This window comes from Peromyscus leucopus, chromosome 12 (genome assembly GCF_004664715.2).
Source record: "Peromyscus leucopus breed LL Stock chromosome 12, UCI_PerLeu_2.1, whole genome shotgun sequence".
NCBI classification, from domain to species: Eukaryota; Metazoa; Chordata; class Mammalia; order Rodentia; family Cricetidae; genus Peromyscus; species Peromyscus leucopus.
The window spans coordinates 4891543-4908047 of NC_051073.1; the positions used below are offsets into that span (position 1 = coordinate 4891543).

Here is a 16505-nt window from a genome sequence, read left to right on the forward strand (position 1 = left end):
CTCAACTCCGTAAATCTACTGAAAAGTCGCTGAATTACACACTTGGCGAATTTTGCAGTCTGTAAATTATACCCAAATTAACACTTTTTTTTTAAGCTAACCTAAACTGAATTCCATCCACTCAGCACACTCTTCCCTCATCTTCCGTTCTATAGAAGGTGGCCCCTCTGTGGTCCAGACATGTTGCTCTAGACTCTTCCTTCCCTTGGCCTGCCACACTCAACCCAAGTCCTGCTGGTTCTGCCTTGTCACTCTGTCCCGAGGTGCAAGCCCCTGTCCCTGCCCCCTGCAGGTGTCCGGAGTCTCCCACCCACTGTCATTCTTCTCCCTGTCCCGTGTTCTCACACAGCACTCCCAGAATCCTCCTGCAGTGTAAGTGAACACTGCCCACACTAACGCCAGTCTCCAAGGCGCCCCTCTCTGCTCCCTTCACACTGCACGGAGCCCGGAGCCCGTTCCAAGACAGACTCATCCTGCCACAGAGTCTCTGCGCTGCACTAAGCAAATGAATCCGCAAAATCCACTCTCAGGAGGACCTGTTAGCCTTTTCTGAAATAACAAGCTTCACACTTGGTGAAATCAGAGTGAAAAGGTGCCGAACTGAGGCAGCGGCTTATTTTGTCACGTCAAGTCTATGAAGTTCCTGTAACCATAAACCTATAGCTGAGCACCCCTTTTTTTTTCTCTAAGGAATTCCAGTCTGAACTCAAATATAACTTCAGTCCTGAAATATCCCATGTACAGCTTTCTTATTAAGTGTCCCAGAACCAGGGAAAGAAACTTGAGCAGGACTAACAGGGGAATTACTTAAGTCGTTGCAGCTGAATTTGGCATACGGTGACCGAGGGTGGGCTGGAGTCAGGAAAGCGCTGAGGATCTGAATTCCACCCCCAGATGTGGTGGGGCACACTCTTGTGATCCAGGCACTGGGGCTCTCTGTCCAGAAGCCCAACACAACCTGAGCTCCAGGCTTAAGGAGAGACTTTGCCTCAAAACAAAATGAATGGCCTTCCTGAGAAATGAAACCCACACGTTTGCCCCCAACACACACACACAGTCAGATTGGACAAGAAGAAAGGGAAGAGGAAGTCCAACTATCAGCAGACTCGTCCTCAAGGTCCGCAGGTGTGGACTCTTGTGTTACCAGGAAGAGAGCCACCACTGATAAGATCAGTGTTCAGGACACGGGTGCCTGGCGGCTCCCGGCAAGGAGGCTCTCAGCCAGGGATGAAGGCCGCAGGTGCAGTTCTGTGTTATGGTCTGATGCTGGAAGAAAGTGCTAGCTGGTAATAACAGTACAGCTAAGATTCTTAGAAGTTATTCATGCAAGCTGTTGAAACACCTTCAAAACATGGGGCATGGGGAATTACAAAACCACACGGCGTCTGTGTCTGCTCAATACACCTCTCACTTAGGAAACCCACTGGAGTTTCATGAGGGACATGCCAGCCGAATGATGGGAATATTAGGAATTAGTGGTATGCGTAGGATTCAGGGCTCAGTTCAGCGGGAATCTCTGTTATACCAGTGCAGAGAATGACCAGGTCAACCTCTATCGTGCTCTTCCTGCAAGCTATGCTGGACACCTTGGTGAGATGCAGCAGTTCGGTAATCTGATAGTGCTAAGTAAGCTATATTATATATATAAAATATATATGCGACGGCTATACACAGAGGAACAGGTGTATGCACCCGAGTCATTAACCTCACAACAGAAAGCGTCAGAAGAGCTCTCTCACATTACCCATTCCTAATTTCGTAGCTCAAATGAAAACCCCAAACCATCTGCTAGATCCGGAAGTCTATTGTAAATACGCTCACAAGGAAGCAGTCGAATGAACACGGTAAAAACCGAGACCCAGCAAGCAGCCTTCCCATTTACCTGTCGATGATGTCCCTGCGTCTACAGCACATCAACCCTCTTCACCAACTGGCCCAGTTTTTGACTTCGTTCTTTCAGAGCGAGATCAAATAGCACTAGGAAAAAAAAAAAAAGCAGGCACCTGACATCTCACAGCAATAGCTTTTAAATGTGGGGTGTCCTCAACAAACAACCCTAGACAGGTCTCCCGAGAGGGAGGCTGCTGCCACCGGGGGAGAACCTCCTCGGCGGCGGATCATCCTCAGGCGCAGAGCCAGGCTGGCTGGTGCACCAGCACGGAAGCTGGGACCCCATCGGGGAGCCGGGAAGCCCTGCCCGACCCAGGCTGACCTTCTAGAACCGCCCTGGGCCGGCTAGGCGGAGACGGGTGGCCGTCCGACCTCCACCTGCTCGCAGGGACCCTGCCCAGGCGCAGAAGGCCGGGGCTGAAGCCCACACCCACGCGCGGCCGTACCCGCAGTGCAGCAGACGCGCCGCCGCCCGAGCCCTGCGCACCCGCCGCTCCCGGGCCCGCGGGGACGAGACTTACCGGCGGCCGTGGGCCTCGGCGGCGGGCGTGTGGCGAGCCTGTCGGGCTGCGGGAGACAGCGGCTCTGCGATACGGCTGCGAGCGGAGGCAGCGCAGCACCTCAGCCCAGCCTCCGTCGCCACTCCCGGGGCGGGGGACCAGGCGGCTGGGGGCGGGGCCGGAAGGCGGGGTCTCGGGGGCGGGGCGGGGCCTCGGGACGGGGCGGGACCTGGAGGCAGGGCCCGTCGGCGAGGGGCGGGGTCCTCGGGGTGACGGGGCGGGCACCATGGTGAGCGGAGCCGTGACCTTGGCGCATGAGCGGGTCGGAGGGGCGGGGCCTCGACCTGATGGTGATGCCTCTCCTCCTCGTGGGCGGGAATCTAGCCGCGTGGGCGGGGCCTTTGGTGGCGGGTGGGTGTGGCCTATGCAGGATGGGGCCGGGCCCTGACCACATAGGGCGGAGATTTGGCGGCGGGGTGGGAGGAGGTTGGGCAGGGTGGGCGGGGCCTCGCGTCTCAAGGCGGGGCTCTGGGGTGCCTAGAGACCCCCCCGATTGACGGCTGGTGGGTGGGGCCTCTGCGGGCTGGGCACTGGGGGTCAGAGGCCGGTGTGGGCGAGGTCTAGACTGAGCGTCCGAGCGGCCCAGGGCTGCCCGTGGTGGGCGTGGCCTCGCGATGCAGCCTTGCAAGCCTCCCACAGATGGGCAGGTGGCCCTGGGCTTTCCTAACACAACCAGAGGACAGAGGACGTCAGTCAGGGCCTGCCCAGAGCCGTCCGCCCCTGCTTCTTTGTCCCACGGAGGGCTGTTCCCAGGCTTTGCGTCAGGGCCACACCCACATCCTCCACCGAGGGGAGGAGGCAGGAAGAATCCCAAGCTCCCGGAGCCGAAGGCTGGGGGGGACTCCGGGTTAAGGTGTCTTTGCATCCTCGAACGTTAATATCTCCGAGCCCACCCAACCGATGGGTCCGACAGCTTCGGATCAAGAAGAGTGGTGGTGTCTGGGAGCTCGCAGGTCTCACCCTGACGTTGACCCTGTCTGGATCGCTCCAGCTGCAGCTCCCAGCCAGCTGAAACAGCGCTGCCTACCGTCTGAGGTTGTCACTTCAGTGGTGGCCTCTTCCCCTTTTAACCCGTCAGAGTCCCTCGGTTTTAGAGCTGCTCTGGGGCTGGGCAGTCCATGACAGTTTAGAAGGAGCCATCTGTGCTGGCCGGTTTTATGTCAGCTTGACACGAGCCAGAGTCATCTGAAAGGAGGGACCCTCAGTTGAGAAAACGCCTCCATCAGATCCAGCTGTAAGGCATTTTCTCAGTTAGTGATTGATGGGGGAGGGCCCAGTTGGGGTCAGCTCTGGGCGGGTGGTCCTGGGTTCTTTAGGAAAACAACTGAGCAAACCATGAGAAGCCGGTAAGCACCTCCCCTCTGTGGCCTCTGTATCAGCTCCTGCCTCCAGGTTCCTGTCCTGTTGGGAGTTCTTGTCTTGACTTCCTTCAGTGATGAACAGTGCTGTGGAAGTGTAAGCCAAATAAATCCTTTCCTTCCCAAGTTGCTTTTGGTCGTGGTGTTTCATCACGGCGAGAGTAACTAAGACGCCATCCAAATCCATTTAGTAATCATTTATAATGTTCAGTGAATATAGATGCACATTTCTGGGAGAAATTTAAGTAGTTTGTATCACATTCCAAAATAGATGTATCCAGGTGGGCAAGATGTCTAAGTGAGTAAAGGCGCTTGCTGCTAAGACTGAGTTTGATCCCAGGAGAAGAAAACCAACTCATAAAAACTGCCTTTTCACATACACTTACAATGTAATACAGGTATGGACATATATGTCACACACAAACAAATGTTAAAAAAAAAATCCACAAAAGCAAAGCCCCAATGATAACCCCAAACAGAAAGAGTTATGTTAATGGTTAAATCTGGGATGCTGGGGGAAAAAAACAAAACAAAACAAAACAAAAAATTGGGGCTGGAGAGATGGTTCAGTGGTCAAGAGCACTGGCTGCTCTTCCAGAGGACTTGGGTTCAGTTCCTAGCACCCACATGGCAGCTCACAACTGTCTGTAGCTCCAGTTTGAGATCTGACACGCTCACACAGATGTCCATGAAGGCAAAACACCAATGCACATGAAGGGAAAAAAAAAGGCTGGGTTGCTGGGCGGTGGTGGCGCACGCCTTTAATCCCAGCAGAGCCAGGAGGATCTCTGTGAGTTCGAGGCCAGCCTGGTCTACAGAGTGAGATCCAGGACAGGAAGCAAAACTACACGGAGAAACCCTGTCTTGAGAAACGGGGTGGGGGGTGGGGGGGTGGAGAGGGGGGGGGGGGGGGAGGGCTGGGTTGCAAATGTTTATTCCATCCATTTGCTGGATAAAGGCCCTGGTCTTCTAGTGACAGGTTTTAGGAGTGGTCTTAAAATGGAGTGGGAAAACAAAGAATCGAGCCAATTTAACAGGGAAATGTTGATTTCAGGAAAATTAACTTCCTAGTGAAGATATGATGAACGCTTGTCTTAGAAGTTGTTCAAAGCAGGGAGACAATTGGCAGCGTTTTCTTTTCTTTCTGTCTTTTTTCTTGGCTTTTGGAGACAAGGTTTCTCTGTGTAGGCCCGGCTGGTCTGGAACTTGCTCTGTAGATCAGGCTAGCCTTGAACTCATAGAGATCCACCTGCCCCTGCATCAACTGAGGAATTGCCTCTGTTAGACTGACTGTGGGCACATCTGTCCGGTGTTAATGATGGATGTGGGCGGCCCAGCTCACTGTGGGGGAAGCCACCTCAGAGCAGGTAAAATAAAAAAGCAGACTGAGCAAGCCATGGGGGGCAAGCCCAATAAGAATCGTTCCTTCAAGGTCTTTTCTTCAGTTCCTGCCTCCAATTTTCTGCCCTGCTTGAGTTCCTGCTTCTGCTTCTGTCTTAGTTACTTTCCTGATGCTGGGACTAAACATCATGACCAAGATAATTTATAAAAATGTATTTAACTGGGGGCTCATGGTGTGAGAGGATTCGAGTTGGTCACCTCAGAGAGCATGGCCACAGGTGGGTAGGCAGGCAGGCATGGCGCTGGAGCGGTAGATGAGCTTACATCCGGTCTACAAGCACAGGAGGCGGGGCGCAGAGAGGAAATGGGATGGTATGGGCTTTTGAAACCTCAATGCACACCTACTCTTTCCCAAACAGTTCCACTAATTGGGGACCAAGTATTCAAATATATAAGCCTATATAAAGGGACCATTCTCATCCACACCACCACAGCTCTGCCAGTGATGGGCTGTAATCTGTAACCAAATTAGTCCTCTCTTCCTCCAAGTTGGTGTTGGTTAGTGTTCATCACAACCACAAGTAGCAAAACAGGATACTGTCTTAAAAAAAATTGAGGTAGAGGATGGAGCTCAATGGTGGACTACTTACCTACCATGTGCAGCCTCTGGATTCAGTTCCTGTTAGGAAGGAACCTAATATCTGTCTTCTGCCCAGAAAGCTAAATCGGACCTGCTTTCTAGCCTTTGCTCTGTCTGTGTGGATAGAGACTTCTCCAGCTCAGGACACGCCCCCAGACCCTTATGGTAACTTTGTTTTTCTCAGTCGCTCTATGGAACCTCTCTTTACGGGCTTTTCAGTGTAGTCACATCTGATCCGCATTTAGCTTACTTTGTTCCTAAAGGAGATTTATGTATGATTTGTTCTGCACATGGGATTGAGTTAGTTATCACCAGAATAATTTTCACAAAGTTGTGCTGTGCTTACATATGCCTGAAACAAAGCATTCAGGGTCAAAACACCAGAGGTTTGAACCTGGCTGTTGAGTGTTGAGGTAAATTCCTGTGGCTTGTCTCCCTACAGCCAGTGAAGGTCACAGAGACCCTGAGATCTCCCTTAAGTTTTATAACAGAGTTACCCATGTATCTTAGGGTTTCTATTGCTGTGAAGAGACACCATGGCCACAGCAACTCTTATAATGGAAAACATTTAATTGAGGTGACAGCTTACAGTTTCAGAGGTTTAGTCCATTAACATCATGGTGGGACAGATGTGCAGGAGTTAAGAGTCCTACATCTTGATCCAAAGGCAACAGGAAGTGAACTGAGACACTGGGTGTGGCATGAGCATACATGAGACCTCAAAGCCTGCTTCTGCAGTGACATACTTCCTCCAGAAAGCCACACCTACACCAACAAGGCCACACCTCCTAACAGTGCCACTCTCTATGGGGGCCATTTTCCTTTAAACCACTACACCATGGCTTCTAATAGAAACCAGATGCGCCCCGCGTCAGGTACCAAAGGACTTTATTCAGACAGTCCTGGATATACCTTGTTCTCCACAGCTGTGTGATCCAGGACAAGTTAAGGTCTCTAAGATTTTATATCTTCACTTGAAAACTAAGAGTAAATGCAGGGTATGGTAGCTCATGCCTGTAATCATCACACTCGAGAGGCTGGAGCAGGGCTCTGATACAAGTTTGGGCTACATAGCTCTAGGCCTGGACTATGGAGCAAGTCCCCTGCTGTGGGAGGTCTTTCTGTACGCTGTGAATATGTGTTGCTCTCATTGGTTGATAAATAAAACTGTTTGGCCAGTGGCGAGGCAGAATAAGGTTAGGTGGTTCATTCAAATTGAAGATGGAGATGAAGAAGGGTGGAGTCAGGAGAGACTGGGCAGACGCCAAAGGAGCAAGATGCCAGAGCACTGGTAAGCTACGGGCCACTTTGCGATACAAAGATGAATAGAAATGAGTTAACTTAAATGTAAGAGCTGGTCATAAGTCTGAGCCATTGGCCAAACATTTATAAGTAATATAAGCCTCTAAGTGATTATTTGAAAACGACTGTGGTCCGGGACCAGGCGGGATATAAAAAAAAAAAAAATCTCTGATTACAGTGCCTATCTTAAAAAAACTCCCAAAATTGGGCTGGCAAGATGACTCAGAAGGTAAGAGGACTTGTCATACAAACCTGAAGACCTCAGATCCCTGGCAACCATGGTGGAGAGAACCAATTCTTGAAAGTTGTCCTCTGACCTCCACACACATACTGTGGCATACAGATGCCATGACTTACTGGTAACATGACATTAACACACATCACACACACACATACACACACACACACACACACACACACACACACACACACACATGCATCCACAGCAATAAACAGATAATAAAGAACAAAATATGGTATATATGTGCAGCAATGTCACCGATCACTTCCTTCTTTGTATGCTATACCCTCCCCCTAAAAAAAAAAAAAGAAAAGAAAAGAAAACCAAACAGAAGGAACAAAAAGGAAAATGATAGCGTCATCAACGCCGCCTTACCACGCTGGTCACACAGAGCCATGTTGGGAAACACCAGCATGACACACAGGCTAGTTAGTAAATGGTGCGTCTTTAGGTCGTGATTTTGCTCTCCTTTGGGTTCGAAGCCTGATTATCATTTTCTCTAAGCACATGAGAGCATCTTGCAGCATCTCCTGGATGCCCATGCTCTCGGGAACTCTCAGGCAAGGGAAGAGACACCTTGGGAAGGGGACTAGTCCCCACGCCACTTTGTAAATGCTCCTCTTGAGGGTTGACCTATTTTTTTCCTCTTTCTGTGGCCTGCCTGGGTCTGTGCCTCTGACCACACGGCTGACCACATGGTTGGGGTGTGGCCATTCACAGCTCTAGCCTTGAGCCAGTTCAACCAGTCCTGCTTTTATTAGATGGAGACCAAGTCGCTACACTTGTCACTCAACCCTGAGGATCCAGAGGAGGGGCAGCACATCCGACCGGTGTCTCCTGTGTGCTGCAGCTGGCAAGGGTCTCCTAAGTCTCACAGCTTCACCCTGGAAGCTGGGATTGGCTGGAGAGGGAGCAGAAACAGAAAAGAGGCAGGGGACTTCTCCACTTCCTGTGTTTAGGCAGAGCCTGTAAAGTTGGGAGCTTCCTCACTAAGTCCCCACCAGCAGCAGGACCTTGGAGGCTGGCTGCAGGGGGTCCCTCGGCTGTGGAAGCTCCTCAGAAGCTCGCTGAGACCATTGGTGTTGTAGGAGCTACAGCCTGGCTGAACGGATGTTAGAGTTACTCAGTGAAATAAAAGCAGGCTGAGGGGCTGGAGAGATGGCTTGGTTGTGAGGAGTGCTTGTCGCTCTTGAAGGGGTCCTTCACAAGCACCTGTGACTCCAGTAACTCCAGTTCCAGGGGGTCCACCACCCTCTTCAGGCCTCTATGGGCACCAGACATGCACATGGTACACGTACACACATACACACACATGTACACACACACACACACACACACACACACACACACGCATGCATGCACGCATGCATATATACATAAAATAAAAACAACCCTCCCTTTTTTTTTTTTTTTTTAATTTGAAAAACAAAGCAGGCACAAGTAACCGGATGAAAAAAGTCAAGGACCAAAGAGTTTGGACATAGCAAATTGTTCAGATTTAGATTGTGGAACCCCACAGGTATGAACCCCACGGGTATGAACGGACCTTCCTTCTCAGTGTGCAAAGAGAATCAAAGTCCATCAGCCTCCACTCATCTCTCTCACCAGCGTTTATTAAGCCACTAAGTCCCAGAGCGGACCGTCACCACGTCTGCACGACTTTGTCACGGACTAGCTGGCCCTGAGGCTCCGTGGCATCTGGAGGCAGGAGGGCCAAGTAGACAGGGGTCTCAGCCCCCTCCTCCACGGTCCTGGTGCCCTGGTCCCTCGCCATGTCGGTCTTCACCCATCCCGGGCAGCAGGCGTTCAGCAGAATCCTGTCTGCTTTCCGCTTCTCATCCAGCTGCCGGGCCAGGATTCTGGAGAGGACTGTCACCCCCAGCTTGGACACCCCGTAGGCCGAGTCTGGCCAGCCTTCCCTCTCGTGGACCTCATTTTTTGTGTCCTCCACAAACTTTTTCATGAGGTCGACCAGGTCCCCCTCTGTGAGTGTGTCACACCGGAACCTTTCCTGAAGCTCTTCACTGCAGTTTTCAAGGGCCCGTGACCCCTGCAGACTGCTGACGTTCACCACTCTCCCTGCAAGAGACAACACGGGAGAGAGCACGGCGTCACAGAGGACACGCCGCGGGCCCACGAGGCCGTGCCCGCCACAGTCGCAATGCAGTCCGGGTTTAATTGCTGATAAAAATAGAAGGCGGAGCCTCCAAGACAGCTCAGCAAGAAAGGCACTTGCCTCCAAGCTGGATGACCTGAGTTCCATTCTGAGGCCCCACAGTGGAAGGAGAGGACCAATTCCTGTGGTTTTTCCTCTCACATCCACACACGTGCACACACACACACACACACACACACACACACACAAAACACACACACGCATGCATGTATATGCATGAGTGGACACCCCAAATAAATTAAACAAAAAATAAAAATAGAAAGCAAGTCTAGAAGACATACAGTCCATGTACCCACTGTGTGTGTGTGTGTGTGTGTGTGTGTGTGTGTGTGTGTGTGTATTCCAAGGGGGCAGACACATCTCTACCACTGGCCACCAGGCTTTCTTTCCACAGCAATTCTATTCTACTATTGCTGGAGTTGCTGATTTAAGTTTCACAAAAATTAGTTTTTTTTGGTTTTTTTTTTTTGTTTTTTTTTCAAGACAGGGTTTCTCTGTGTAGCTTTGCGCCTTTCCTGGAACTCACTTGGTAGCCCAGGCTGGCCTCGAACTCACAGAGATCCGCCTGGCTCTGCCTCCCGAGTGCTGGGATTAAAGGCGTGCGCCACCACTGCCCAGCCAGGTTTCACAAAAATTAGTAAAATGCATTTTTTTCTGGTTTTCGAATTTCTTGTAGGGCATATCAGATAAATTTCCAACTGCCTTTGAAATGGCCCCAACATACTTCCACCATTTTGTAATATGTATTTATGTGAAGAGGTGTTCTTGGCCCTAATGGTTATAAAATCAAAATACCGATTGGGAAATGTTGAAGATATGCTGCATCCTACAGCATCAAATGTTCAACTAAGATCAAACCTTCTATGTAAATAAAGAAGCACATGCATCTCATTAGTATGCAAATTGGCCTTAATCTTAAATGGTAAAACTGTGTGTGTGTGTGTGTGTGTGTGTGTGTGTGTGTGTGTGTGTGTGTGTGTTTTGAGACAAGTCTTCTCTGTGTTGCCTTGGCTGTCCTGGAACTCAATCTCTAGACCAAGTTGGCCTCTAACTCACAGAGATCCACCTGCCTCTGACTCCAGAGTGCTGGGATTAAAGGTATGCTCCACCCCCACCCCCACATAGTCACTCATGTAGCTTAGGTTGGCTTCAAACTCTCTTTAAACAGCTGAGGGTTAGGGTTAGACATTAGAGTTAGGCCAGATCCCCCTGCCTCCACCTCTGGAATACAGGCATATGCCACCATATTCCATTACTAGGAATTGAACCTAGGACCTTGTGCATGCTAGGAAAGCACTCTACCAACTCAGCCACATCCCCAGCTCTAAATGAATTATTTTAAAAATAAATGTCTTGATGGTTCATTATCTGAAATGTTGGTTTATATATCTATTTCATATTCCCGGTGTTGCATTAAATTTCCCTCAGAGTAAAAGGTCACGGATGGAAAAGGTTTAAGAGGCCTTGCTTTAAAGATGATGGTATGTTAGGTCTGTAGGAGTCTGTGGCAGCTGAGGACCACCCAAAAGGAACTAAAATACTGAATCAGGGAAGGAGTCCTCGGGATCACATCTGTTTTATGTTTTCACAGCAAAGACACAGGGGCATAAGTGGGACCCAGGGGCCACCCACAGCCCCATAGTTAAAAAAGCTACCTGGGCAAACACATCCTACTCACAGGCCAGGGCCAGCCTCCTAACAACTTGCTCAATCAGGATGGGATGCCCTATGTAAATTGGAATCCTCAGTCCTTCCAGTGTCAGCTACTTGTCTCTTCCTTTGTTCAGAACGATGACTCCCATCCAGGTGGAGCAGACACCCTTTGGCTGCCACTGTGGTTCTGTTTTGTAAGCAGCTGTCATAACAGGAAAGCTTCACTTATTACCCCCCTTCCTTAGCCCCCCCCCCCCCCCCCCCCCCCCGTCCAGACCCAGCAACAACTTACTACTACTATTTCTAGTCCCAAGTCATCACGGCAGGTGACAGAATCACCAGACAGCTCTATAAAACCCCTCTTCCTTCGACACACGAACTCCACCTCCTTACCACCTGCATCCCAGCGGACCCTGCCCTTCTTCGGGATTAACCTTCTCAGTTCCCTAAATTTGCACAGTTGGCTAGGGCTGTGGGCAGCCCCTCCATCCCTGAGCTCCAAGTGCCTAAACCAGAATCGGTCCATGGGGTGACCAGCCTAATGATGACCGCATCTACACAGGAGGAGGCCCGTTCCCCACCCTGGTTCTGACTTCATTAATCTAAGTTAACCACAACATGCTAAGTAACCGATTCATGAATATGAACTGAATGTTCACGTTGACAAAAATTCACAGCTACTAAAGAGGCCTCTGAGTTCATAATATAATTCCAGCACGTAGGGGGCTGAGGCAGGAGGACTGCTATGAGTTCAAGACCAGCTAAAGAGTTTCAGGTCTGCAGAGTCTACACAGAAGGAAGGGAGGGAGGGAGGGAGGGCAAAGAAGAAAGTAAACAATAATTGTCGGAGCTGCTGGACGCCTTCGAGGAATTCTGATCCTTACGATGGGGAGTCGTCTGGTGTCCTCTTTGATCTGAGGGTACATGTGTGGGAGGCGCTGGGGGTTGATTAAAGGTCAGCCTCATAACCAGATGGGTGTGTGTGTGTGTGTGTGTGTGTGTGTGTGTGTGTGTGTGTGTGTCTCCATGCATCCAGAAACACTGCCCGCCTCTTTTTAGAGAGAACAGGTAAGTAGCTCCCTCTTGTGGCTCAATTGTTGCTTAAGTTATTATTTTTGTCTTGAGCAAGTAAGCAAGACCCATGTTCCTTAAAAGTAATGTGCTAAAAGCTAGCTAGAAAGTAAGAGGCCGTGATGGTTAGCACTGTGTCCCTCAGTGGCCATACCTTTATCAAAGTCAAATATTCTTTCTATACTATAAGTCTGATTTCCCTTTGCAAAGGAAATCACCAACTTAATAAGACATGGTTCCTCTTGTTCTTATACCCTGAGTTAACCCCACACCCCACTCTCCACAGGACTTTCCTTTATCTTTCAAAATAGCCTGGTTCACATTTGATGCCATATATATATAATTTTTTTTTCTTCAAGAAATGGTTTATTCGTAGCCTTGGCTATGCACAAACTCACTCTGTAGACCAGGCTGGCCTCAAACTCTCAGAGATCCACCTGCCTCTGCCTCCTGAGAGCTAGGATTAAAGGTGTGTGCCTGGCTGATGCTATAATTCTTATTTCAATAGAATGAATTGTATTAGATCAGATGGTGTAGGTCATGTTGACCTCTAGAATCTCAGGCTCCTGAGTTTGGGGACTGCAGTTGTGGAGTTCCTGTAGACTTTCTGTGACCCTGTCCCCTAAGAAAATGACGGAGGAGTGACCTTGCAGGTTGGGAGCGAACAGGTGGGTGGGCAGGAATTCAAGTTCATCTCTTACCACACTTTTCAGATTGAAAATTTCTTACAGCTACACTGATGTGGTGGTGCACCCCTAGAATCCTAGCATCCAGGAAGCAAAGGTGGGAGGGAGCATCAGAAGTTCAAGGCCAGCCTGGTCCACGCAGCAAATTCAAGGATAGACAAGACTATAGAGTGAAATCCTGTTTCAACACAACAACCACCACCAAACCAACCAACCACACAAAAACAGAGAAAGAAAAATTCTTGTATCTTGAGCTAATTCTCATTCAAATGTTTGAGATTTACTTATGTGTATGTATGAGTGTTTTGCCTGCATGTATGTATGTGCACCAAATGCATGCCTTGTGCCTAAGGAAGTCAGAAGAGGGTGTTGGGTCCTCTGGAACTAGTTACTGATGGCTGTGAGCTATGTGGGTGACGGGAATAGAACCCACGTCTTCTGCAAGAACAAGTGCTCTTAACTGCTGAACCATTTCTCTAGCTCTGAAAATTACATTTAAAAAACAATAGCCACAGGGTTTCCCCTCAGTATCACAGCTAATCTTGGCAAAAGGAAATCCTCAGAGAAGTGTTCTGCCCTCCTCCCCCAGCACAGCTGCCCATCTCCCATGCTTAATTAATCAATGTTAATTAATCTCTGTATACCAACTCAGCTCCAGGATCTGTGGATGAGATGGTCCTCATGTGTACATCACCAGTACTGGTATAAATATTAAAGGAAAAATTAATAATCTATAGAACCCTCACAGGCTGGAGGTAGGTAGTTTCCCATCAGAGAGCATTTCTTTTGGATTCTCTCAGTCAGTTTACAACATCTAGAATAAAAACTTTCACATAAGTTTTCTGAAACTTTACACAAGAAGAAAGGAATAGAAGGAATGTCATAACGCTGGACAAGTTGGGGTGGCCCCATCCTTGCAACATCAGGGGAGGACTCTCAGACACCACAGACCTTTGGGGACAGGCTCCATCCCGTGTCGGAGGGTTGAGCTCATGATCTGTGCCACCAAGTGCTGACAGCCACAGCTTAAAGGCTCCATCGAGAAGCCAGACACTTTGAGAAAATAAGGCAGTTCTCTGTCCCCAACTCAGGGTGATTCCTGTAGGTGGCCCTGTCTGGGGGACCTGTGGCTGCTTCCTGAGGGACACCAGTCCCACGCTGGACTTACCATGTGGTTTTATTATGGGCAGTAACTCAGTGCAGACGTTTCTGGTGGCGAAAAAGTTTGTCTTCAGCGTCGTCTCAGCTTGAAGGTCGAACGGTGTTGGATCATCCACTTTGAAAAGCATAAGAGAAAAAAAAAAAAGGAATTACATTTCTCTCTGAAACTCCTATGAGAAGGTGGATCCCGTCACATAACAATTAAATTTGTAAGCTAAATTTAGAACAGTCTTGCTGGGCATGGTGATGCTCACATCTGCGAGCAAGTGCGCGCGCACACACGCGCGCACACACACACACACACACACACACACACACACAAATCTTACAATCTATATAAACTAAACGTTAATAGTTCTAAAGCTATGGTCCACACATCAAGTTTCTCATCAGCAGTGTTCACGCCACACCTCAAGAACACCTAGTTTGCCTTTCCCATCTCAGGCTTGAATATACGTAGGTGGTTCCTGGGGACTGGGTGAAATGCGGCAGGTGGTAAGACCTCAGTTTCTGTGTGGACAACTGGAGCTCAGATATGCATATGTATCGCATCGCATTGCATCGCTCACACTTCCAGAAGCAGGAGCTTCCGGGGCCATCGTTCACAATCCCTCCTCCATCAGAGGCTCACGGTTGCTGGGGTGGTGAACTCTCGCTTCCCTTTCTCGAAAGTCCAAGGACTGAGTTTGCAAATGCAGGCTGGTGGGGGGTGGGGGGGTATCCTTTGGTCTCAGGCAAGGTGCCGGTGGCTGCTCAGGACCACAGGATAGAGACTTCTGCTACACAATTGTCTCCGTCCCTTGAGTCTCACTTCTCCCAGCGTTTTAAGTGAAGCCGGCCTGTTTGTTTTTGCTCCCAGCACGTGACAAATAGATAATTTTACTAATTGAGCATTTGTTAGAGTAAATGATCTTGATTTTTCCCCCCTTAAGGAAGATGCTTTTCAAAAGAACACTTGCATGTTTGGTGACAAACCTTAGCTCCCAGGAGGAGGGAAGCGGGGTTCGCTTCCTTTTTGCTAGAGCCTCTCAAAATGCTCCAATAAAGCCCAAAGGAAACCCACACTATCGTGCCAGCGCGCGCTAATTGTGTCTGGGCGACGCATTTCCTGTCCTCAGCAGATGTCCCCTGGCATCTATGAATGCGCCCTTGTTTCACGTGAAGCGAAAGCTCCAACCGCTTTTGGAAACCCCCTTTCTGAGAAAAGCCTTCTTGCGTGGGGCAGAAAGCTGATGAGCTTGGCAAGGCGTGGCCCACTCCCAGAAGGCCGGTTTTCTTGCAAACAGGCGCCGCTGAAAGTTCCAAGGAGGGCCTCGGGCAGCGCACAGGCCGGCACAGGCCGCCGACCGACTGGGCAGGCTGGGCGTGGAGTGGGGAGCCTGGGCAGGCCCGCACCCAAGTCACCGCACGCGGGAACCCGCCTCGCAGGGTGTGAGCCGGGCGCACCCAGAGGGGATGGCGCAGCCCTCCCGGATCGCCAACGCTCGCTGCCCAGCACCCTCGTAGAACCCCGCGCACCTCCTCCTGGAACCCCGCACCTACTTCTAAAGGCGATGCCCGCGTTGTTGACCAGCACGTTAAGTCCCCCGTACTCCTTGCGCAGAAAGTCGCGCAGGGCGCGGATGCTCTGCGGGTCATCGATGTCCAGCTGGTGGAAGCGCGGGCTCAGGCCCTCCGCCTGCAGCTGCTGCACCGCCGCCTTGCCCCGCGCCTCGTCCCGCGCCGTGAGCACCACGTCCCCCGAGAACTTCCGACAGAGGTCACGCGTGATGGCGAAGCCGATGCCCTTGTTACCCCCGGTCACCAGCGCCACGCGGCTGCAGGACGACATCTCGGAGGGACACGCGGACCACCGGCTTGCTGGGCCGGCTGGGCAGCGGACCACGCGTGGTCAGAACCGTGGCGCAGGACTAAGTTCTGGGACCCAGCGCTGCGACTGCTCAAGAACAAGGCCCTGGGAGTCGGTCCCTCCCCTCCGAGGAGGGGCCATCTGTTCCCGAAGGGTCCGCCTCCTCCCGCACGCCTGCCAGGATAGGGATACAGGCTCGGGGCAAAGAGTGGGTCAGGGACCTGCTCCCAAAGGAACCGTAAGGGGTCAGCGGGACTTGTGGCAGTCGGATTGAAGCAGCTATTTTGGGGAGAAGAAAAAAAAAAAAAACTCAAAAGGAGGAAAACAAATGCTACGTAATTTTCTTGGGCTGGAGCTCGTGGGCTGGAGCCCGTCGTTTTCTGCAAAATGTAAATGCTTGCTTCCGCGGAACTCGCACTTGAGATTCCTTAACGCAGAACTACTGCAGAGCCGATTCCCCGCTGCTTGCTTTAGAGAACAAGCCGGGAGTAGGTTTAACAGGTGTGGGCGAGCTCTGCGCGCCTGGAGGTCTCGGCGCGCCCCCACGTGGGAGAGCAGGCTCGTGTTTACGGACCAT

At 50.6% G+C, this 16505-nt stretch overlaps 2 protein-coding genes across 5 annotated transcripts in view; both read right to left on the reverse strand.

Annotated features, from left to right (window-relative positions):
* The window catches only part of Dop1b (DOP1 leucine zipper like protein B), a 107363-nt gene extending 104815 nt beyond the window's left edge, over positions 1-2548 (reverse strand). For all 4 annotated transcript variants that reach the window (XR_005092496.1, XR_005092497.1, XM_028879981.1 and 1 more), the window contains exons 1-2: positions 2412-2548; positions 1883-1977 (exon numbers count right to left, since the gene is read on the reverse strand). The gene's annotated coding sequence lies outside the window, so the exon portion shown is untranslated. The remainder of the gene's footprint in view (positions 1-1882; positions 1978-2411) is intronic.
* A 6376-nt stretch (positions 2549-8924) lies between these two features.
* Positions 8925-16055, reverse strand: Cbr3 (carbonyl reductase 3). The gene is made up of 3 exons (XM_028879982.2): positions 15622-16055; positions 14087-14194; positions 8925-9411 (listed from the first exon to the last, which is right to left on the reverse strand). The coding sequence occupies exons 1-3, from the start codon at positions 15908-15910 to the stop codon at positions 8975-8977; spliced, it is 834 nt and encodes a 277-aa protein (XP_028735815.1). The 5' UTR covers positions 15911-16055; the 3' UTR covers positions 8925-8974.
* Positions 16056-16505: the final 450 nt, after the last annotated feature.